Below are 20,868 nucleotides of genomic sequence, written 5' to 3'. Positions count from 1 at the left end.
TCAGCCCGATGTGTAGTGATTTGTAATAAATTGGTTCGTTTTTGGAGGATTTACAAATTTTATTTTTAAAATAGTTTTTTAGAAATAAAATATAAGTTTAAAAAAGCCAACTTTAACAGAAAATAGCTGCTTTCGATGTATGGAAAATGTGACTTGAAATAAAAGATTTGGAGATTTTTTTTTCAAAATCAAATTTTTGCAAACAAGTTTCTCAAATTTCGCAGAAGTGATCGGAATATTGCGAAAAGAAGATTTTTCGAATAAATTATCGAAATTTTACGAAACCAGATCTTTTTTGAGAGACCCTCCCCTCCATTCATAAAAACTCAATTTTAGGTTTCAGAAATAAAGAAATTTCCGTCATCCTTTTTTTGAAGGATCGGACACATGCCACTTTACAAATAACCAGTTAATTAAAATTACGTCTGCTGTCTTTTTAAAGAAATGTTTATATTTAATTTAATGTTACATTCAATGGCAGTAATTTTCACAAAAGTTTTGTGTCATTCATTTTGAAGCAAAATTTGTTAACTATTTGAAGCATTTTTATCCAACCCTTTGCCCTCGGATGTGGGGGGGGGAGTTCAATAATACGTACCCCCCCCCCCTCCCTCCTCCTTGATTTTTCACTTTTGAAATATGAAATATAATTGATATTGTGAATCTACTAATGGAAAAATAAGCAGATATATTCCTAGAAAATTTACAAGATAAACACAAATTAATTTTACAATCAAATACGTATATAATGAAGTTTTTCTGTTTTCTATTTGTTTTCCATAGTATTTCCTAATTAAATCTTAAATAATTACCCTTTTTTATATTTAATATAATTGTTATTAATTCCACGATTAAAGGGACTGTAAGCGTAATTTAGAATACCCCTCCTTGCTAAGATGAAATTGCCCAAATCACACACAACGGTACCAGCTTTATGCTTTGAGTATGAATTAAAAATCAATGTTTGCAATTCTGAAAACTGATTATTTTTAATTGCGGTTTAATTACAAAAATTAATTGGGCAATTATACTGCATGAAAACATGTAGAAATTTTAAAATTGAAACACTTTCATACCTAGAAAAACGACAATATTATTTCATCAGAAAAAGGTTTCAAGGGTATCGTAGTGCATCGGGCAATTGCATTCTTGTATGAAGGATTACTTGAAATTTCACTGACAGTCCCTTTAATATTTCTATATTATATTTTTTCAGATTTCTCACCTATCCCGTTCTGCAAATCTAAATGTGAAATTTCCACCAGAGGTAAATAAACAGTTAATAAAAATTTGTTGCGCTATTTCTCATTCATGTTGCATCGAAGGGAATTTGAATAAAGCTATATCCCTGTCATCGTATAATCAATAATATTTCTATCTAATTTTAATTTTTATCAAATGTTAAAAATGATATTTTTTTCTTTTTTTGAACATTTGAAATAATAAGCAGCCACATCTACAGAAGTTAAACGTTTATGAAATGTTTTTTTCCACTACTTGTCATTTTTCATTATTTCTAACCTTAGTCGAATTTTTTTTTAACCATTATATATTATTCTGATAGAAAACATTATTGTGATTTGACAGTTATTATGATTTGATCAGTGAACAGTGTGCATGGTGTCAAAAGTTGATGGGATAATTAGATTTATTTTTTCCATATTCATATCTTTTTTTATGCTTAAAAATGGAATGAAAAACAAAAATTGCATTACACTAGACTATCAATTATATTCAAAACAATCAAAGGCTTAAGAATTGTTTTTCTCTATTCTAATTCAAAAGTTGTATAGGAATGAATTTTCTTCAAAAAAAATGCAAATTAATGTCTTTGCTGAGAGCTTTTTGGACTATGCATCTTTTAAAATATTATGTTTTAGAATTAATCTTTCTGCAAGGCTTTCGTCCATTTTGAAAAAACAACCATAAAAAATTTCGCGGATTTGCCAACTCATTAGTGTATTTTCATCATTGGATCCTAAATTGGATAAAAACAAACAGATGAAATGAATGACAGGATAATTAGTTTTGAAATGTCATAGCAATAAAATGCCATGATCTTAAAATGTTCGTCCTTAATATTCTTTTAATTTAGATTTCCCGGAAGGGTCGAGCTACAGATGAAATCTATAAAGTTTTAAATGAAAATATTACTTTAATCTGTCCATATACAGCTAATCCAAACCAGGTATCCAGTAAGTACAGTAAAGAACAGTACAGTACAGTAAAGAACATTAAAGCACAGTACAGTAATCTATAACCTATATAAATTATACAGGTACTCCAAAACAGTACGATAAAATGCATAACATTACAGTACACTACAATACTTAATACGCTTCAGTAAAATACAGAACAATATGGTACAATTCACTAAATAGAATACAGTAAAATACAATACAACACGCTACATTAGAATACATTATAATACAATACAATACAGTACAATACAGTACAATACCGTACAATACAGTACAATACGCTACAATAAAATACGATACAACACAGTACAATAATTCACAGTAGAATACAATACAATACGCTACAGTAAAATACAGTGAAGTACAATTCACTACAATAAAATGCAATACATCACAGTACAATAATCCACAGTAGAATACAGTACAATACGCTACAGTAAAGTAAAGTGCAGTACAATACAATACGTAAAATACGATACAATACAGTACATTAATCCACAGTAGAATACAGTACAATACGCTACAGTAAAGTACATGCAGTACAATACGCTACAATAAAATACGATACATCACAGCACAATAATCCACAGTAGAATACGCTACAGTAAAGTACAGAGCAGAGAAGTACAATTCACTACAATAAAATGCGATACATCACAATACAATAATCCACAGTAGAATACAGTAGAATACACTGCAGTAAAGTACAATGCGGTACAATACGCTATAGTACAGTACAGTGCAGTACAATAAGCTACAGTAAAGTACAATGCAGCACAATGCACATAATCCCGTCAGTTGCACAGTGCAGGGGGTTTTATAATTCAATTTTTCTATGTTTATTCATCTTAACTTTTGAGACAAGTAGTAGGGAAGTTTATGGACTAAAGATCATTATTAAGTGCACTTCATATACTGAAACATTACTTAGAAATCTTACTTTTCATTTTTACTTTCGTAACCTTTAGATTAGGTTTCGTAGCCTTTAGATTAGGTTTTGTAGCATTTAGATTAGGTTTCGTAGCATTTAGATTAGGTTTTGTAGCATTTAGATTAGGTTTCGTAGCATTTAGATTAGGTTTCGTAGCCTTTAGATTAGGTTTCGTAGCCTTTAGATTAGGTTTCATAGCCTTTAGATTAGGTTTCGTAGCCTTTAGATTAGGTTTTGTAGCCTTTAGATTAGGTTTTGTAGCATTTAGATTAGGTTCCGTAGCCTTTAGATTAGGTTTCGTAGCCTTTAGATTAGGTTTCGTATCCTTTAGATTAGGTTTCGTATCCTTTAGATTAGGTTTCGTAGCCTTTAGATTAGGTTTCGTAGCCTTTAGATTAGGTTTTGTAGATTAAAGAATGTCTGTCAATTGTATGGCTTATGTAATTTAAAGTTAAAATTCAAATTTCAGAATGACTTTCGGATTTTCAAAATTTGAAAATTGAAATTAAAAATTATTTTTAAATGTTTAAATGTTTAAATGTTTGTAGGTGAACGTGAGTTGGTACAGGAACAGTGAACTTTTAGATTTTGACAAATTTAATGTCAAATCTCTATCATCAGACAACTCTAAAATAACTCTACAAAATAGTAAGTATTTATTGTATTTATCGTTTTTTCTTCATGCAAAGATCAATCCTAGATCTCCTCTTGTTGTTAATCTTCAGATTAATTAACCGATTAAAGATATCCCAATTAAAAAGATCCCAACTCAACCCATTTCAGTTTATCAAAGAAATTCTGTCGTTAAGTTTATACTTTTTGAGCTTATGTTGAAATCTACTATATTCGAGTATTAAAAAGGCTTTAAATATCACAGGTCTGAGACAAAATTTTGCATAGGAATAAGGGTTTATCATATTCTACAAGAAATTGGTTGAAAAAGTCGAAATGTGAAAACGTAAATTTAAATTTTTAACTCACTTATTACCTCACTTAGAATGATTTGAAAAAAAGAATAAAATATAGAAACCCCTGAGGTAAAAATAAAATCCACTGCTTAAAAAGTGTGGGCCTCAAATGTTTAACAATACCTTTAAATCATTGCTCTTTAAAAATCTAGGTTTGTTAGGTTTTATAAATTGGGACTAGACAGAATTTGAAGTGATTCTTTCACGGGCAGCCGTAGTACATTTGAATTTCCTAGCTGGGTCAACGTTTCCGGTCCCAGTTTGTACTGTATCGCCCGGACATTGGGTAAATAAAGCAGACACTCAATAGGACTAGCCGGTGCAACAAGGTTGACGCGGTCAGACTTTAGGCTAAATTTACCTTTACTAAAAGGTCACCCAACAAACAAAACACAGGTTTTTAACGAGATTAGCATGATGGAGAACTGGTTGATAATTCAGCCAGACGTTTCACCTTCTTCTCTTGGCGGCAAATTCTTGATTTTACAGTTCTGGTAACTGGCTGAAACTAACGTATTTTATGTTGGAGTAGGGTTTGACGAAACTTGCATATTAATGTTCAACTTACATTGTTTCCTCTCAAACCTATTAGGTAAGTCTAGTTTGAGTGATATAGTTGATATAGTGTCTGTATATGTGGAAGATGTTCCTAATGTTCAACTTACATTGTTTCCTCTCAAACCTATTAGGTAAGTCTAGTTTGAGTGATATAGTTGATATAGTGTCTTTATATGTAGAAGATGTTCCTAATGTTCAACTTACATTGTTTCCTCCCAAACCTATTGGGTAAGTCTAGTAGATAAAGTACGTAAAGCAGATATATCTTCTTTAAAAGATTTAAATACCCCTCCTTAAACTATCCCCCCCTCCCCCTTGATTTACGTAAAAGTACGTTAGTTAGCGACCCCCACCACCACTTTTTCTTAAAACATTCTTTAAAAAGGTGAATTTTTACAAATTATCTTTTTTTCCCATCTCATGATGTTGGTTCGTGTCCCTCTTGTCCTTTTGACAGACCATTTTAATTTTTTTAAATAATCTTTTTTGTTTGTTTATTTTCTTGTGGTTTGTAACATTTTTTATTATCGATTTTGATGGTTCTTATATCGTTAGAACTGACGAGGCCGGGTCAACCCAGACCGAAATATGTTTTCAATAAATGTGGAACTAACATCTACTTTTTTACTCATACAGAGGTTTGGTCCATCACCATCACCAAGTTTTTTATATTTATACAAAATTGTAATCTCTGCTTGTCTGGGTGTCCCAAAACCCCTGGACCGATTTGCCTCAAATTTTGATTGGGTAACTCGGGAGAGCCACAGGAAATGTTCTTAGCTTGGTTTTGAGATTCTAAGTTGATTGAATCTAATTTTAATGGAGAAAGAAGCTAAAATCATAATTTGCTGAAAGGGACTGTATGCATAATTTAAGTGACCCTCCATTTATAAAAGAGTAGCATGTCATGTTCATAACGGTACGACCTCTAAATCTTTGTGTAAAAAAGTTTTTAATTCTATTAATTGCCTACATTGTCTCTCAGACATTAATGTGCAAGCCAAACTTATGGAGACCCCAAATTATTATTTTTTTCACATGCAAAGGTTTAAAAGCTACCGTTGTGAATCGGACATGCAGACCACTCTATTAATGAGGTCACTTGAAAATGCGCGTACAGTGTCTTTAAATGACAACTTTTCCATATTGTAGTGAGAACTTAAATGAGAATGTAACACTGCGCTGCGCTCCACAGCTGCCTGATAAACAGCTGATCTCCGTAAAATGGTTTTTAGATGGAGCTCTTCTTAAACAACTTCCAGACTGCAGGAACAGGTATTCCACATGCACATCAATTTAACCAGCTTACTTTTTGTGCATAAAACGTGCTGAGCTGAAAACTTTAGAGTGGTGGATATCGAGATCAACGCTTGATCCACTCTTTTCATTTTAGAGATTAGAGATTCGCGCATTAAATTTTGAAAACCGGGGTTCCGGTTTTTTTTCGCATTTGTAGTGTCATATCATTAGGAATAATGATCGATTGAACAACTCAAGTTTTTGGTTAATGTTTATTCAGAACTATATAAAGTCTTCAAATGTGATAAAATATGTTTTTTAATAAGTTAATATTGACATGATTAAATTTATATTTGTTTAAATTCTATTTAAAAGCCGGCTTGTGAACAGCTGACTTTAGTTTAATAGGATAATAATCCAATCGATATCGCATTGTATTGGTAAATGTGTGTACTTTGGATGTACAGGATACTTAGATTCAGAGATCGAGATTAAGGCTATCCCATTCTAAGGTTTTCAGCTCTGGCCACTAGTTATACTAAACTTATACTCCATGATTTACAACAGGGTGTCCCAATAAACATGGGAATTCAGTGACGAATTCGATATCGTCTTTTCAAATAATTCTTTGATTTAGTATGGTGATACCTACTGAGAAAGCTGTAATCTCTTAAGAGTTTCGTCTGCTACCTTCATATTTTGTTTGTTTATGTTTTGACTGCATACGGTTGAACTTAGTAAAACAAGAAAATTGCTGTTTACAAACAGAGTAAACTTGTCCGTCTTCACTGTTCATCTTTCGGAGACATTATAGACACATCTTTACAGCCATTTACCGTTCTCAATAAATAAACTCTAGCAGACATAATAATATTATGGCTTTTAAAATTAGGTATTACAATGCTAATTCATAACAAAGACGTTATCGAATTCGTCACTGAATTCCCATGTTTTTTGGGACACCCTGTAGTTGAACAGAAGTTTCCTGCATTTTTCTTAATTGTTAATTCTTGAAAAAGGTTGTGACTTCAATGACTACCAACTACTCCTTTAATATCTCAGAATTAAATTAGTTTTATCTTTTTAATTCTATTTCTGATGATAGAGCAAACATTTTATAGATTTTTTGGTGTATACCATTGTTTGGTTTACAGAACCAAAAGGATCAGGAACTGGGTAAAAAAACTTTTATGAATGAGTTTCCTTTAACTTTTAATGTTAGAGAAAGAAAGATTTGTCATTTTCTATAATATTTCCCTCACCCCTGAGAAGAAGAAATAATCAATCAGCCTAGAAATTATTATTTGATATCTTTGATGTAGAAAATATTGTTAAGAGTATGGGTATCATCTCAAGTTTCAGTAATTTTTAACAAAAATAATGAAAGAACAATAATAATTTTTGTCAATGTGGAGAGATAGCAGGCTCTCATTTATTCTTATCTATAACAGGAAAAAATATGATTCCATCTTAAAACAGAAAAACATTTTATTGCATCTTACAACGGAAAATATAATTCCATTATGAAACAGAAAAGATTTTATTTTATCTTAAAACAGGAAAATTATGATTCCACCTTAAAACAGAAAAAGATGTTATTTCATCTCAAAACAGGAAAAAATATGATTCCATCTTAAAACAGAAAAATATTCTATTCCATCTTACAACAGGAAAAAATATAATTTCATCTTAAAACAGAAAAGATTTTATTTTATCTTAAAAAAGGAAAAAAATATGATTTCATCTTAAAACATAAAAACGTTTTATTCCATCTTAAAACAGGAAAAAATATGACTCCTGATTTGGTTTTTATTAACTTCGTCATTCTTTGCCATGAAATATTTGTAGAACAAATCAATCTCAATTCTCAATCTTAGCTGCTATCCGATATCTATAAAAGTAGTGAGGGGGGGGGGGTAGGGAGTAGGAAATCAAAACGAAAGGGTTAATGCCTTACCCCTGCGTTTTCTTGGCTCCCTTCAGTGGCGACTGTCGGTTCGACTAAGCTCAGCGGGGAGCACCATTGAGGTACTAGATTCATAAGCCAAAAAACTGTATTTATGCAATATACAAAGTTCTATTATGTAAAATTATTATAAAACATGTTTTGTATTTTTTCTTTTAGAAAATATAAAGAAAAGATGTAAAGAACAGATTTTTTTGGATGGGGGGAGTTTTCCCCCTTACTTTTTAAACGGGGGGTTGACAACATAACGCCCCACCCCCTCTATCATGAATATATCAAGTGCAGAAAAAAATACTGTTGTTTGCAGACCAGTAATTGAGAAACTATTAGTATTAATTTATATAATATTAGTGTCCCTCCTCCCTTGATCATTTATAATGTATATTAGAGAATAGTATTCCCTTCGCTCAATCACACAGAACATTTTCTTCTAAATAACACTGTTATTACAGATTCCTTTTCCAGAAAATTTTAGAAAACTAACCGATAAAAAGCTTAGTTTTTCCATTCCAAGAGGGGGTTTTTATTTTAAGTAACCATCTATCTAAAGAGAGCCATGCCCAATTTACATCTTTAACTGGAAGATTTGGAAGATTTTTGTTTTTTAAGCTGGAAGAAGTGTTAAATTTTCACAATTTCCTCCATTGTTTCTCAAGCAAAAATCAGCAAGTCATTTCTACAGAGAAGTAACAGCTTAAAATTACCAACTTCTTAAATTAAAATCATAAATATCTCAATGACTCTTGATCAGACAAAGCTTTTAAGGGCTGGAAGCTCAGGCTCACTTAAAAAACGATTACAGGCTCTGACTGAGTGACGTTTAAGGATTGAGGAAAAACTGGTTTACGAATTTTTGACTATTTCGACTTATATTAATAAAACTTGCAAGCTGAATTTTGGTCTGTTTAATAAATTGCATAATGCCATGGATATTGATCATGTTTTTAGATTTCCAGAATTTACGTTTTAAATTAGAAAATATATTGAATTATTGAGCTACCCAACTCATGGTTACCTTTTGTTTATTGTGTTCAGTTCCGAACCTCTCTTAATCTTGAACCGACGCAAAAGAGAAGTTGTTGAACTACGTCTACGTCTATCTAGTTCAACCACTTCTCCTCTCGCTATTTATTAAATCTGGTCACCATGTTTGTAAAGATATCAAAAAAATTACAGTTTAAGGTGAGTGTCGACTGTAAGCGTAATTTCAAGTTACACACTAGGGTTTCCATTTTTCCGGAAAAAAATTTCCATTTTGGAAATGGAATGATCCGGAAATTTGTTGCGTAAACCGGAATTCCGGAATAATTCCGGTATAAATGGAAACCAGAAATTTTTACGGTTTACGTAACGTTAACCGGAAAATTTCCATTCCGTAAACCGGAACTTAAAGAATTATTTCTTATTTTAATTAAATTCATATTTACAAAGTTTGAAAATTTGAAAAAAAAGAGGATCATTGCCCCCGGCTCCCCGCTAGCTACTGCCCTGCTAGTGGTAGAGTCCCCCCCCCCTCGGTTTATCAGTTACATTTCACACTATAGTAACTTTGAATACTAGCCTTCTAAATTAATTGTGAACATGTTCTCTTTGTGTACATCGTAAAACAAAACAAAAATAATTCGCGGATTTTCACAAAAAATTTCGTGGATTTTCAAAATTTTAAAAATTTGATGGAGACAAATATTTGTTCATAAACCTTCCCTGGGGTCCCTAGATGTCCCACAAAAAATTTGTGCCCGATCGGTTTAGCCGTTTTGACGTTGATTGGATACAAACAGACATAATGGAAATGGAAAAAATTTCCGGATCATTTCCGTACGTAAACCTATTACAAACCTATTACACACTCCATATAATTATTAGGCAATGCCCTTACAATCTTAATCTGATCAATTATGAATGTGGACGATATTGTTGTTTTTCTATGTTTAGAGGCGTTTATTATGATAATTCAAAAATATTATCTGCAGTAGAAATGCGCAAGTTAGTTTTAAAGAGAACCCGCAATTAAAAAAATCGGTTTTACAAAATATAAAACCGAATAACTATTTCAGACCAAGCTTTAAAGGGTACAGGTTGTAAATCAGGCATTGTAATCTTTGCATGGAGAGTCACTTTAGATTACGCTTACAGTCCCTTTAAGTTCCTTTAACATATAGTTTTCTCATTTAGAAAAGACAGTTTGTATGGAGCAGATATGGAGTATACAAGTGCAGTGGACTCCCTGTGTAGTATGGATCCAACCAAGATTATTCTAGAAAACGTTGGGAGAAATTTCAATGGAAACTATTCTTGCCAGGTTAGCATCAGCAGACTTAATTCATGAAAAAACTTTATTTTTAAATCTTAAAGAAACTGTCACCAAAAAACGATAGCTTTTTAATTAAAATAGGTAGAAACTTATTCTTGCTTGTTTCTGCTGTAGAAATCCGTATTGGCCGATCAATGTGGTCCAGGGGGCGGAAACGTCATGTGTGTGTGTGTGTACCAAAAGAGTGTGTGTTAGTTTAAAGTACCAAAGGTGTGTACTGTAGGTATATAGAGTACATACGAATCTCGGTATTTGTACAGTCTAGGAGAGTACATTTGTTTATTGTTAATTTTTTACTTAGACATAAGTTTAATATACATGAAGCATATTATTTATATATTTAAATCAACACTATAAGCCAAATGTTCATGCAAAGAAAATAACTTGATTAAAGTTTACAACAAATATAGTCGTTATTCAAGTTTAATTATAATTGACAACATTGTTCTGCAATTTCCTTGACTGTAATCATGTTGTGTGTCTGTACCAAAAGAGTGTGTGTTAGTTTAAAGTACTGGTCTGCAAAGCAGTGCGACTGGCTTTCTCATGCCAGACCAGCGCCATTTCCTTTCCCTTTATTCCTATTCCCTGATGTGGTCTAATTTACTGCAAAATATCTTCATTGGTCAAATCTATCGTAGGACAGAGCACATAAATTTCGCTATTTGCCTCCTATAGTCTGTATTTGTACTGTACTGCTTGCGCTGGAAGGTTAAAATTCGGCCCGGTACATGAAACAAACTGGAATGTACCGTGAGAGGAGGATGTAAAAAAACATCGAAACATATTTCCTAATTTGAAGTTGTGCATTTCACAGTAAAAGAATACTTTTAACAAATTTTGATTTTTTAATTAAAATATCTTTATTGTCATTAAGCATTGACGAGTATAGTTGTAAATTTCTCTTCAAATAAATTGACACTTAATGGCTAAACGTGATAGCTGAGCTGAGAATGCATAATTGTCAGGGGGGATGATAGTTTCCTACCTGTGTGCTTAGTTAGCTGTACTGTACACCTACAACTGTTTACTAATAATTATATAATATAGGTTAGATCAGAATCTCCTGATAATAAACAAATATGCAGTACGCTCTCGGTATAGTTCATGGCCTATACAATTAGTAAAGGATTAGCGTACATCATCACTCTATACACTATAACCTCGTTGATAATTGTAGAGAAATTTCTTAGAAACCCTTTAAGAAGTTTGTACGGTGTAAAATTGCTAAGCAAGAGCGCAACATCGATCTTCATGGCGGCGATGTTTCGCTCTTACTTAGAAAATTTTCACGGCACAAACTTCTAAAAGATCTCAATTTGTTTCTTTAAATTTCTCTCCGACCCTGGACACTCAGCTCAACTACTATGTCTAGCCAGAAACTCTCTTTAATGTTTCGTCTATGTGTCTCTTTAAATACTGGTTTCCAGGATTTCCCAGAGTCAGTAATTCTTAGCGTGCCATTGTTATAAAATCTTCAAAGAAAATTCTGGACTCATTTAAATTCTATTAATTTAAATTAGATTTCATTCACATTAGTTGAATTCAAATGTTAAAATTAAAATTAAGACGGATTGTTGGAAAATGTAAATGAATTTGTTTCACTCTGGCTTACCCATAATACCGTAAATAATATTGTGCATCATATGTATAACTAGCTGAAGTTGCCCGTGGAATAAATAAATTTCGAATTTTGAAAAAAAATTGATTTTGAAGAAAACAATGAATTCGAAGTTTTTTAGCCTATGTTCCCCCCCGGGCACCATTGGGTTCCCTCGAAAACAATTCATAGTCCAGCCATTTGGCCAGCTATAGCTAAGATACATGTTTTTGTATACAAATATACATATATATATATATATATATATATATATATATATATGAGCGAAGAGCTTTATTACGTTTAATGATGCTAATCAGACTATATATACAAATATATAACAATTTCTAAGGTAGCATAAAGCATTATACTTTATGAACAAATTTAGCTAAATGTTTTAATCTTTAACATTTAGCTTGTTATTTTAAAGTGACGTTGACAAAAAGAAAAAAACCAAATTTAACAATTAGTAAATAATTTCCATAATCTATAAGATGTAAAGGAATTTAAAATCATTTACGACAAACTAATAATTGTTAACAAATTACAAACGAATGACTTCTGCGAGATCAATTAGTTGTAATATCAAAGGTCTACGATCTCTTTTTGATTTAAAAAAAATAATTGAAGATTGCAACAAATAAATAATTGTTTGGCAGGATGTAATCAATCATGTAGCAAATAACGCAAAATTATATAATTATACAATTTGACACGAATTTAACTCAGAAATTGGAATTTATTAATTTTGATTTTGTATCATGCAACAAAATCTATTGCTTCCATGCAATACTAGAATCTATTACAATAAATATATTAATTTGCTCTATCTGTAAACCATAAACGGACTGTTAATCATAAATAATAAGTTTCTTGTTCGATTCGTTTACATTGCGGTCTCGTTTTTTTTTTCTTGAAATCTGCAGGTTTAACAGTAGTGCTATGTGTTTAGAACGGTGTTTAACTCGTTAACTATTGTTTTTTTATTGCTACTTTTTGATGAGCCTAATATTTTGAATGTTAAAGGGACTATATAGACGCAATTTTAAGTGTCTCTCCATTTTTAGAGTGCAGTTTCCGATGTAAAAAATTTCCCTGAAAAGTTTTTTCTTCATGAAAGTTTATTATTTTTAATAGTGGTTTAAGATCAAATGCCGCGGAAAACCGAGTTTAACATATCAATTGCTATCCTTCATATTTCAGGACTATGAATTTACCTTGAATTTAAAATAAAAACCAGTTTCTTAAGAATTATCAACTTTACATTCTACAATGATATTTGGATATATTTTCATGAATCGTATTCAACCCTTTGAAGCTGCGAACATCTCAGCAGATGTCATAGTTTTAAAATAAATTTCAAGACGACATTTCATGTTCTCTTGCTATGTATTCATATATGTGAGATTGACTGTAAAAAGTGACTTGTGCACTTCAACATAAGAAATTTTATGAGAGAAAATTGTCAATTTTCATTTCATTTCATTTTCATTTTTTCTATCTTGATTTATTACTTTGCTTAATGTTTATTTACAATATATATTTCGTGTGATTATTGTACTTCCACCTGCAGTAGTTCTGGTTTATTTTATTACTCTTTTATTTTAAAAGGGAAAACTATATTAGAAAAAAAAATCCAATTTACATTATTTAATTTTAGAAATTTTCAAATTTTAATTTAGCTAATCAAAAATTAACGTTCTAATTTTTTTCCATTCTTCTTTATTTCCAGAAAATTAAGCTTTTCACAAAAATGTTGTGTTGGAGTTACCCTTTTTATATTGTTTATAAAAAGAGTTTTCAACAATTTGTCATGTTTTTAGGGTCAAAACAGAGCAGGCTGGGGCCCACACTCTAATAAAGGTATTTTTATCATTTAATTTGTTATGGATTTGTAATCAGAATTTATTGGTATGTACTCACGTACTGTACGAACTGTAATGTATTGTACGCAATGCAGCGTTTGTACAGCAATAAAACGTTGTAGCTGTATATGGCCGGGTCCCAAATTTTCACAAAACTGTACACTGTACACTGTAGTCACTGTACACTGGACATACAAAATACAGGAAATCAGTTAAAACTAGCGTAGGAGACTTTATTTATTTAAATATCTAAAATAAATTTACACTAACAAAAAGGTATAAAATCGCAAATAATAAATATCTACACTTGATGGGGGAAATGGGTTCTAAAGTTAAGCTTAATTGGCCTTTTAACCAGGACATTCAGTTTACCGTGTCCACTACTTACCACTAAAACGGTACAATCAAGGTTGTGTAATTAGATTAGATAATCTGAATGCGTTAATTCATTAAGTTACTATACTTTTTTTAAGAATAATAGATTTTGCGACTCACTAAATAGAAACGAACTCAAAAATTAAAACTTGAAGCTTTTTTAGCTTCCAACTTGTTAATACAATCAATATTTGTTAAATGTGATGATTGTTAATTAAGTATCAGTGACGTCTTATGAGGGTTTAGATTTTCCATTGTAAAAAAGACGACATTTACTTACATTAGAGCGCATCCAAAGTTCTAACCTTATATCATGGTTACAACAGAATACATAAACACAGACTATAGAAGTAATATTTCTTTGATCAAATCTTTTAAATAAATCGATCTGAAATAATTAATATCAAATCAGAGACTTTTATCTCTGTTTACACAAAAACCCGCAATGCTGCATTATTATAAAACCGATTTATTAAAGAGACTGTGTACAAATAATTTAAAATTTAAAGGGACTATTTGCAATTTATATAAAAATATTATCTATTTCAGAAGAACTGATAATTTACTACTCTCCTATATCAATGGAAGGTGTGACACCTACCCAGATAGTCAGGTACAAGAAAAATAAATACCAGGAATTATCTTGTTACAAGAAATATAAATACCAGGAATTATCTTGTTACAAGATAATATAAATACCAGGAATTATCTTGTTACAAGAAATATAAATACCAGGAATTATCTTGTTAAAAGAAATGTTAATATCGCGAACTATCTTAATTTTACAATTTAAAAAAATATAAAGATTAGGAATTTTCTTGATACAAGAAATGTAAAGATTATGAAATTTTATGTTACAAGGAATATAAATATATGGAATTATCTTATTCCAATAAATATAAAGATTAAAAATGGTCATGTTGATAGAAATACGAAGATCATGAAATCTCTTTATACAATAGATATAAAAATCATAAGATCAGACCAGGTTAAAGTGTTTTCTGGTCACAAAAGGAGTTGAGTTTTTGCCACAAACACTGATTTTCTAATCTCTATATCTTCTTAACCCAATTTCGTAGACCTTAGATATTTCAAACTATTAATACTTTTAGATAAAATAATCTAAGTTTGAAATATGAAAGGTTTGCACCATCAGGATGCAAAGATATTGGGATCAGAAGATTTGAGTTTGTGGCAAAAACTCAATTCCTTTAAGTTAATATTTGACCATACATGTTTCTATATTAGGAAGGGTGAGAATATAACTATCAACTGTACCATGAAGGACCCAGGAAACCCGGAGGTATGTTGCTTACGTTTCTGAAATAAATCAACAAAATCTTCAATATCAACAAATAAAATTCTATCTTTCTCCTAAATTATATATGATTTAACCCTTTCTGTTCTATCTTTCTCCTAAATTGTCTATGGTTTTAACCCTATCTGTTCTATCTTATTCCTAAATTATCTATGGTTTTATCCTTGCTTGTTCAATGTATTTAGTATTTACTGAACTATCTATGATTTCACAATACATCTTTATTTTCCTAAATTATTCATAATTTAACCCTACATTTTCAATCTACTTTCTAAGTTATCAATGGTACCTTGCCTGTGTTATCTAGTTTACTGAATTATTTATAATTTAACCAAATGTAACTATTTTTCCCAAATTATTCGGGGTTCAACACTACATGTTCTATCTAGTTTCTAAATTATCTTTGACTTTAACATTTTCTATTTTTTTACAGAATTATCTATGATTCTAACCAAATATAACTATTGTTCCTAAATTATCTATTTTTATCTAGTTTGTAAATTAACTAGGGTTTTTACCCTTTATGTTCACCCATCTTCTCAATCATGTATTGCTTAAAATTACAAGTTTGATGTTTTCTATGGCGTTAACTCTATCTCCATGCTCAGTGGCGGCTTTTTTGGGGAAAAGGGGAGATGTACCCCCCCCCCCTGGAAAAATAAAGAGCGAAAGAAGAGAGAGAGCTGGCACCGTTTAGTCCTTAAATTTTCATTTTTAAGAATAAATTCCAAAAGAAGTTTGCCAGTGGGAGGATTTCGGTGCTCTTCGCGCGCAACATTTCAATTATCCCCCCCCCCCCCCGGAAAATATCATAAGCCTCCCCTGTCTGACATATGCACTGTTTTAGGCTGAGTCTGCAATATGGTTGAGAGAGGGAGTGAGGATAAAGGAGAAGCGGGGTTAAATTTAACCTTAGTCAACGTAGGGGTGGATCATGAGAAAAACTACACATGTATTCCATTCAATCAGGTAAAAGTACAGAACTTTGGAGAAATCGAAAGAATTTATAGAATGTCGTCTTGACAATTTTTCAATGGATTTTATACTAATTTTGTAAAAATAAAAAAATATAAAATTGCGGGAACATTTTTAAAGAGCTTCTTAAAATTATTCAATAAAAACAACTAATATCTGCAGCAATCCATTATCAGTATGGTTAAGTTACCAACATTTCATAAATGTTAAACTGTATAAAAAGTGAAGAAATTTACAATAATTCTTACCATTTAATTTTCTGTAAGGAGAAATTTCAATTTTCACGAGCAGTTCCTTTAAGGTTGGTAAAGGGAACGGCTCCAGTGTACGTGTTACAGTGACCTCACCCCCTAGGCTAGTAAAGGGACTTAGTCTAGAGTCCGGGGCACCTGTAGAGAGAACTCAGGTAGATAACAACAACAACAACAACAACAATGATAATAAAAATAATAATAATAATAATAATAATGATAATAATAATAATAATCTATCTACATATATTTTGCTGGTCTGTCAACAATAAATCCAATAAACGACAAAACGGCTTAACCGATCGGGCCAAAAATTTTTTGGGGAACTCGTTTGTGGATGATCGAATTTTCAAAAATTTTCCTTTAACAAATTTTGTCTTTTGCAAATTTTGAAAATCCACGAATTTTTTTTTTTTTTATAAAATACTTTTTGTTTTTTTTTACAACAAAGAGAAAATGTTCACTATTGAAATAGAAGATGGGCGCGAAGCGCCCTAAAATAATGATAATGATTATAAAAAAAAATAATGAAAAAAATAATAAAAATATCGTTTTCCTTAAGGAATAATATTATTGTCTTTTACTAAAGATATCAATTTAGAAAATAAAGAAAACATTTTCTCGAGTTTTTATGAATTACGTTTCATTATGTACCTTATTTAGGTTGAATTGATGTGTTCTGTAGAATGTTCACCTCTCTGCTCTATCTCTTGGATGAAAAACGGAATTAGGTAAGAAAAAAGGAACTAGGTAAGAAAACCGGAACCACCAGGTGTCACAGCAAACATGACAGTTGGTAATGTCTAATTTGTTAAGTTGTTTAATACCAAAGACAATAATAAAAATATTATATAGGAGTCATATTATAGTAAAATTAATTTCAAGGTAAAAGTGTATGGATGACGGCATTCAAACTATTTACTAACTGATATGTTTCGTGGGACACCCTGTAGACGTAAGAAAAACGTAACTAGGTAGAAAGCCGGAACAAAGTAAGGAGAACAGGAACCAGGTAAGAGAAACGGAACTAGGTAAAAACTAGATAAGGAAAATAGGAACTGGAATCTGGATAAGAAAAACCTGAACTAGGTAAGGAAAATCGGAACTAGAGTTAAGAAAACCGGAACTAGGTGCGAAAACCGGAATTAGGTAAGAAATCCTTAAATCCCTGCATGCAGAGTGCAGGAAATCAACATCACAGGATATCGGAGAGAAAATAGACTTATCCGTAATTGTAAACTTCTATTTGGAAAAATGCTTGTAATGGATCTGAGCTGAAAACTTTAGAATGGGATATCCTTAATCCTGATCGGATAATTAATCTGAAGATTAAAAATGAGAGGAGAACAAGCAATATTTAATCTCGAGATTAAGAAAAAGAGTGGATTAAGCATTAATCCCGATATCCACCATTCTAAAGTTTTCAGCTCTGAGCATTATCGATAAAAAAATCGTCTTCATTGTATTGATATAACCGCCGACCACTTTAGTAAAATACTGAATCTTTTGTTGTCTCTGCCTTAACATGAGAACAAACATTATTTCTATCTCAACTAGAGATGGGCATTGTTTTTATGAACGAACGGAAATTTTTAGAACGAAAGAAAAATTTTGTGAAAAAGAGTGTCGTTCAGACAAACAAACAGAATGGATCATTCAGAGAAATAAAAAATTATCGTTTTAAAAACGAACGATTTAAAATCGGTTTACGAAAGATTTTGTTCCTTTTTTGGCTGAACGAACGATTTTTTCGAACACACCTAAAATTAACGATTTTTTCAGAAAATGACTTTTAAAAGAAATATGATTTTTTTCCGAAGAAATGATTTTATTGAAAGAACAATTTTACTGGACGAACGAACTTGCTGAACGATTGTTTAATGAAAAGACTAACGAAATAGATAGAAAATGAACGATAATTTAGAGAACGAACCAAATCAATTATTTTAAAACGATTGAAAAAAAAACACGAACGAAATGAAAAAAAAGCGGAACCTGCCCATATCTAATCTCAAAGAGTACTTGACATTGGTATGATAGGGTTTCCATATCTTATCAATATCATCAGAGGTTTAAACCTTTGTGCTGCTAATCCATATGCAGAAAGCACTGATCATGTTTCCGTTTTGTTTTTGTTGTAAAGGTCCGCACAATCAAAATCCGCAAAAAAATCTGCTCTTTGCATGCAGATTGCAAATAATTAATCATAAAAATGAAGTCAGCTGTTTTCACGAATTTAGCACGTTAGATCTATTCAAATTAAAAGGTTCTACTTTGAAAATAAAGTTCTTACAAATTCTTACCCAGAAAATATTATGCTTTACACAAAAAATATTTTTTTTATTGCTTTCCTTGAATAAAAAATTCCATAGAGATAAAATAAAAAGAATAAAGAGGTCTCTTGAATGTATACAAAGATTTCTTTTAAATTTATTCCATTTTAGTCAAAAAAAATCATTTTTTAAATACATTTTTTCCCTTAGGTTAAAGAATGGTTCTAACTATATAATGAAGGAAGTTGTTCGTCTAGCAGATTATTCTACCAACACTCTATCACAGGTTAGATATTCATTTTTAGATTCTAGACCACAAATATTTTTTGGATTAAATTATCAAACTTTTGAATATTTTCAATTCAGAGTGTACAAAATAGAATGAAAGAGGTTCTACAGGAATTTTGCAATGATATATTTTTTGGAGAAAAAGAACCATCGGTAACGGTTGAACCAGCGGTTGAGAGTTGAGACACAGCTTAGACAATTTTCAGTTTAGAATAAGAAATAAAAAATAATTTTTTGAAAAAATTTTATGTGAACCAATTGAAACTCAAATATTATTTAATACTATTTTTGTTTTAATCGCTGGATTTAAACATTTTTTTACATTTTTTTACAATTCTTTTGCATTCAACTGCTGAAAATGCAGGTTTGTATTTAACTTTTATTTACTTTCAACCATAAAAATCTCACATTTTTATATTTTCTCGTCAGCCGTTGTAAATATTTTCATAGCAAAACTAATAAATGTAAAAAAACATGAAACCCAGCAGTTGATGGCAAAAATATGTACCTTGAGATTATGATTTCAGATTTTGAATTAATGTTAAATAAAAGAAAGTAAAAAGTCACAATTCTTATTCTGAAATCTGAATTACGTCGTAAAATCTTGACCAGATCTCAACTGCTTATTCAACCCGTTATCCTTGTTCAGGTTGAAAGTCAGCTGGTGATGAATGTGAGTGGATGGGAGGGAGGATTAGTTCCAGATAGAGATACTGCCAACTACTCCTGCCATAGCAGTAATAATACCTTTGGGCCTGGCGTCTCCAGCTTTACCATCTTCAGGTAAACGGATTCAATGATCACCAATTAAATGTAAAAGGATTGTCTTCTTTGTTCTTTCTTTCAATGAAAAACACAGTTAATGATTTTGCACAATTGTATCCATGAACATGGATACAATTGGATGGGAACTTTCATGTTGGATACTAATAATCCCGATAATATGATCTTGATATCAACTTTGTGAACTTTTAATTTGAGGATCAATGCTTAATCTTTTGATTTTAGTTTTAGTTGATCATCAATACTTAAATCTAAATTCTTATATTTTTTATTCACTTCAAGTTACCCCTTCCTCCATAGTTGTCTTCTGTTCCCTGTATTATTGTTTCTCTAAACAGTTCTATATTTTCTATTTCAGGATTATTTCAATAATTTTACTAACCCGTGAGAAAAGATAATAAAATATCATCAGTTCTAGCGGAATTCACTCAGATTTTACCATTCTTTTTGCACTAACGTGTACACTGTACTGCGTATATCGTACAGTTCAAAGACTTATAATGTAAAGATAGTTATTTCAGAGGTGAACGCATTTTTTGTACTGCAGTGTACTTCTGGGCTGTAAAGTAAACAAAAAACGGATGTCACTGCCTGACATGGGATCCATCTTTCACATAAAATATCAATGAAATATTCTGGTCATAGTTAACTATTATGTAAACTATTATGTGAATTATCAAAATTAAATGTTTTTTTCCTCCTCGGATACTTTAGGAACACTGATGCATCTATTTTTGTTTACAAACACCGCCCAGAGAGAACTGAAGTTTCAATATGTATGCAGAGAATACGCAAAAGCAATTGACTTTCCTTGCATTATTACCTTGGAACAGTTGATATTTTGCGGTATACGTGTTATACAGTTCATCTAAAATGTATCTTGTTAACCCTACTATTCAGGGTTTACTCTGCTCCCCGGAATATACTAGTTAATACTTCTGTTCAGATTTCACTATGCTCCCG

The 20,868-nt window shown here is 31.1% G+C and overlaps 2 protein-coding genes across 5 annotated transcripts in view; both read left to right on the top strand.

The window, feature by feature from the left end:
* Positions 1 to 15,840, top strand: part of LOC111696415 (nectin-4) — a 25,035-nt gene extending 9,195 nt beyond the window's left edge. Inside the window, exons 8-14 of the mRNA XM_023466011.1 lie at positions 1,217 to 1,267; positions 2,096 to 2,188; positions 3,681 to 3,780; positions 4,693 to 4,789; positions 5,811 to 5,933; positions 15,266 to 15,320; positions 15,829 to 15,840. Of these exons, the coding sequence (XP_023321779.1) occupies positions 1,217 to 1,267; positions 2,096 to 2,188; positions 3,681 to 3,780; positions 4,693 to 4,789; positions 5,811 to 5,933; positions 15,266 to 15,320; positions 15,829 to 15,840 (531 nt within the window). The remainder of the gene's footprint in view (positions 1 to 1,216; positions 1,268 to 2,095; positions 2,189 to 3,680; positions 3,781 to 4,692; positions 4,790 to 5,810; positions 5,934 to 15,265; positions 15,321 to 15,828) is intronic.
* The window catches only part of LOC111696457 (uncharacterized), a 20,859-nt gene continuing 14,583 nt past the window's right edge, over positions 14,593 to 20,868 (top strand). For all 4 annotated transcript variants that reach the window (XR_002764088.1, XR_002764087.1, XR_002764086.1 and 1 more), the window contains exons 1-7: positions 14,593 to 14,630; positions 15,266 to 15,320; positions 16,183 to 16,304; positions 16,612 to 16,716; positions 17,225 to 17,292; positions 19,045 to 19,120; positions 19,772 to 19,905. Coding sequence is in view for 1 of the 4 variants with exons in the window: in XM_023466064.1 (XP_023321832.1) it covers positions 16,197 to 16,304; positions 16,612 to 16,716; positions 17,225 to 17,292; positions 19,045 to 19,120; positions 19,772 to 19,905 (491 nt within the window). In the remaining 3 variants the exon portion in view is untranslated. The remainder of the gene's footprint in view (positions 14,631 to 15,265; positions 15,321 to 16,182; positions 16,305 to 16,611; positions 16,717 to 17,224; positions 17,293 to 19,044; positions 19,121 to 19,771; positions 19,906 to 20,868) is intronic.

The sequence above is a fragment of the Eurytemora carolleeae genome, unplaced genomic scaffold, assembly GCF_000591075.1.
Source record: "Eurytemora carolleeae unplaced genomic scaffold, Eaff_2.0 scaffold6, whole genome shotgun sequence".
Taxonomy (NCBI): Eukaryota; Metazoa; Arthropoda; class Copepoda; order Calanoida; family Temoridae; genus Eurytemora; species Eurytemora carolleeae.
This window is presented reverse-complemented; position numbering and strand designations above follow the sequence as displayed.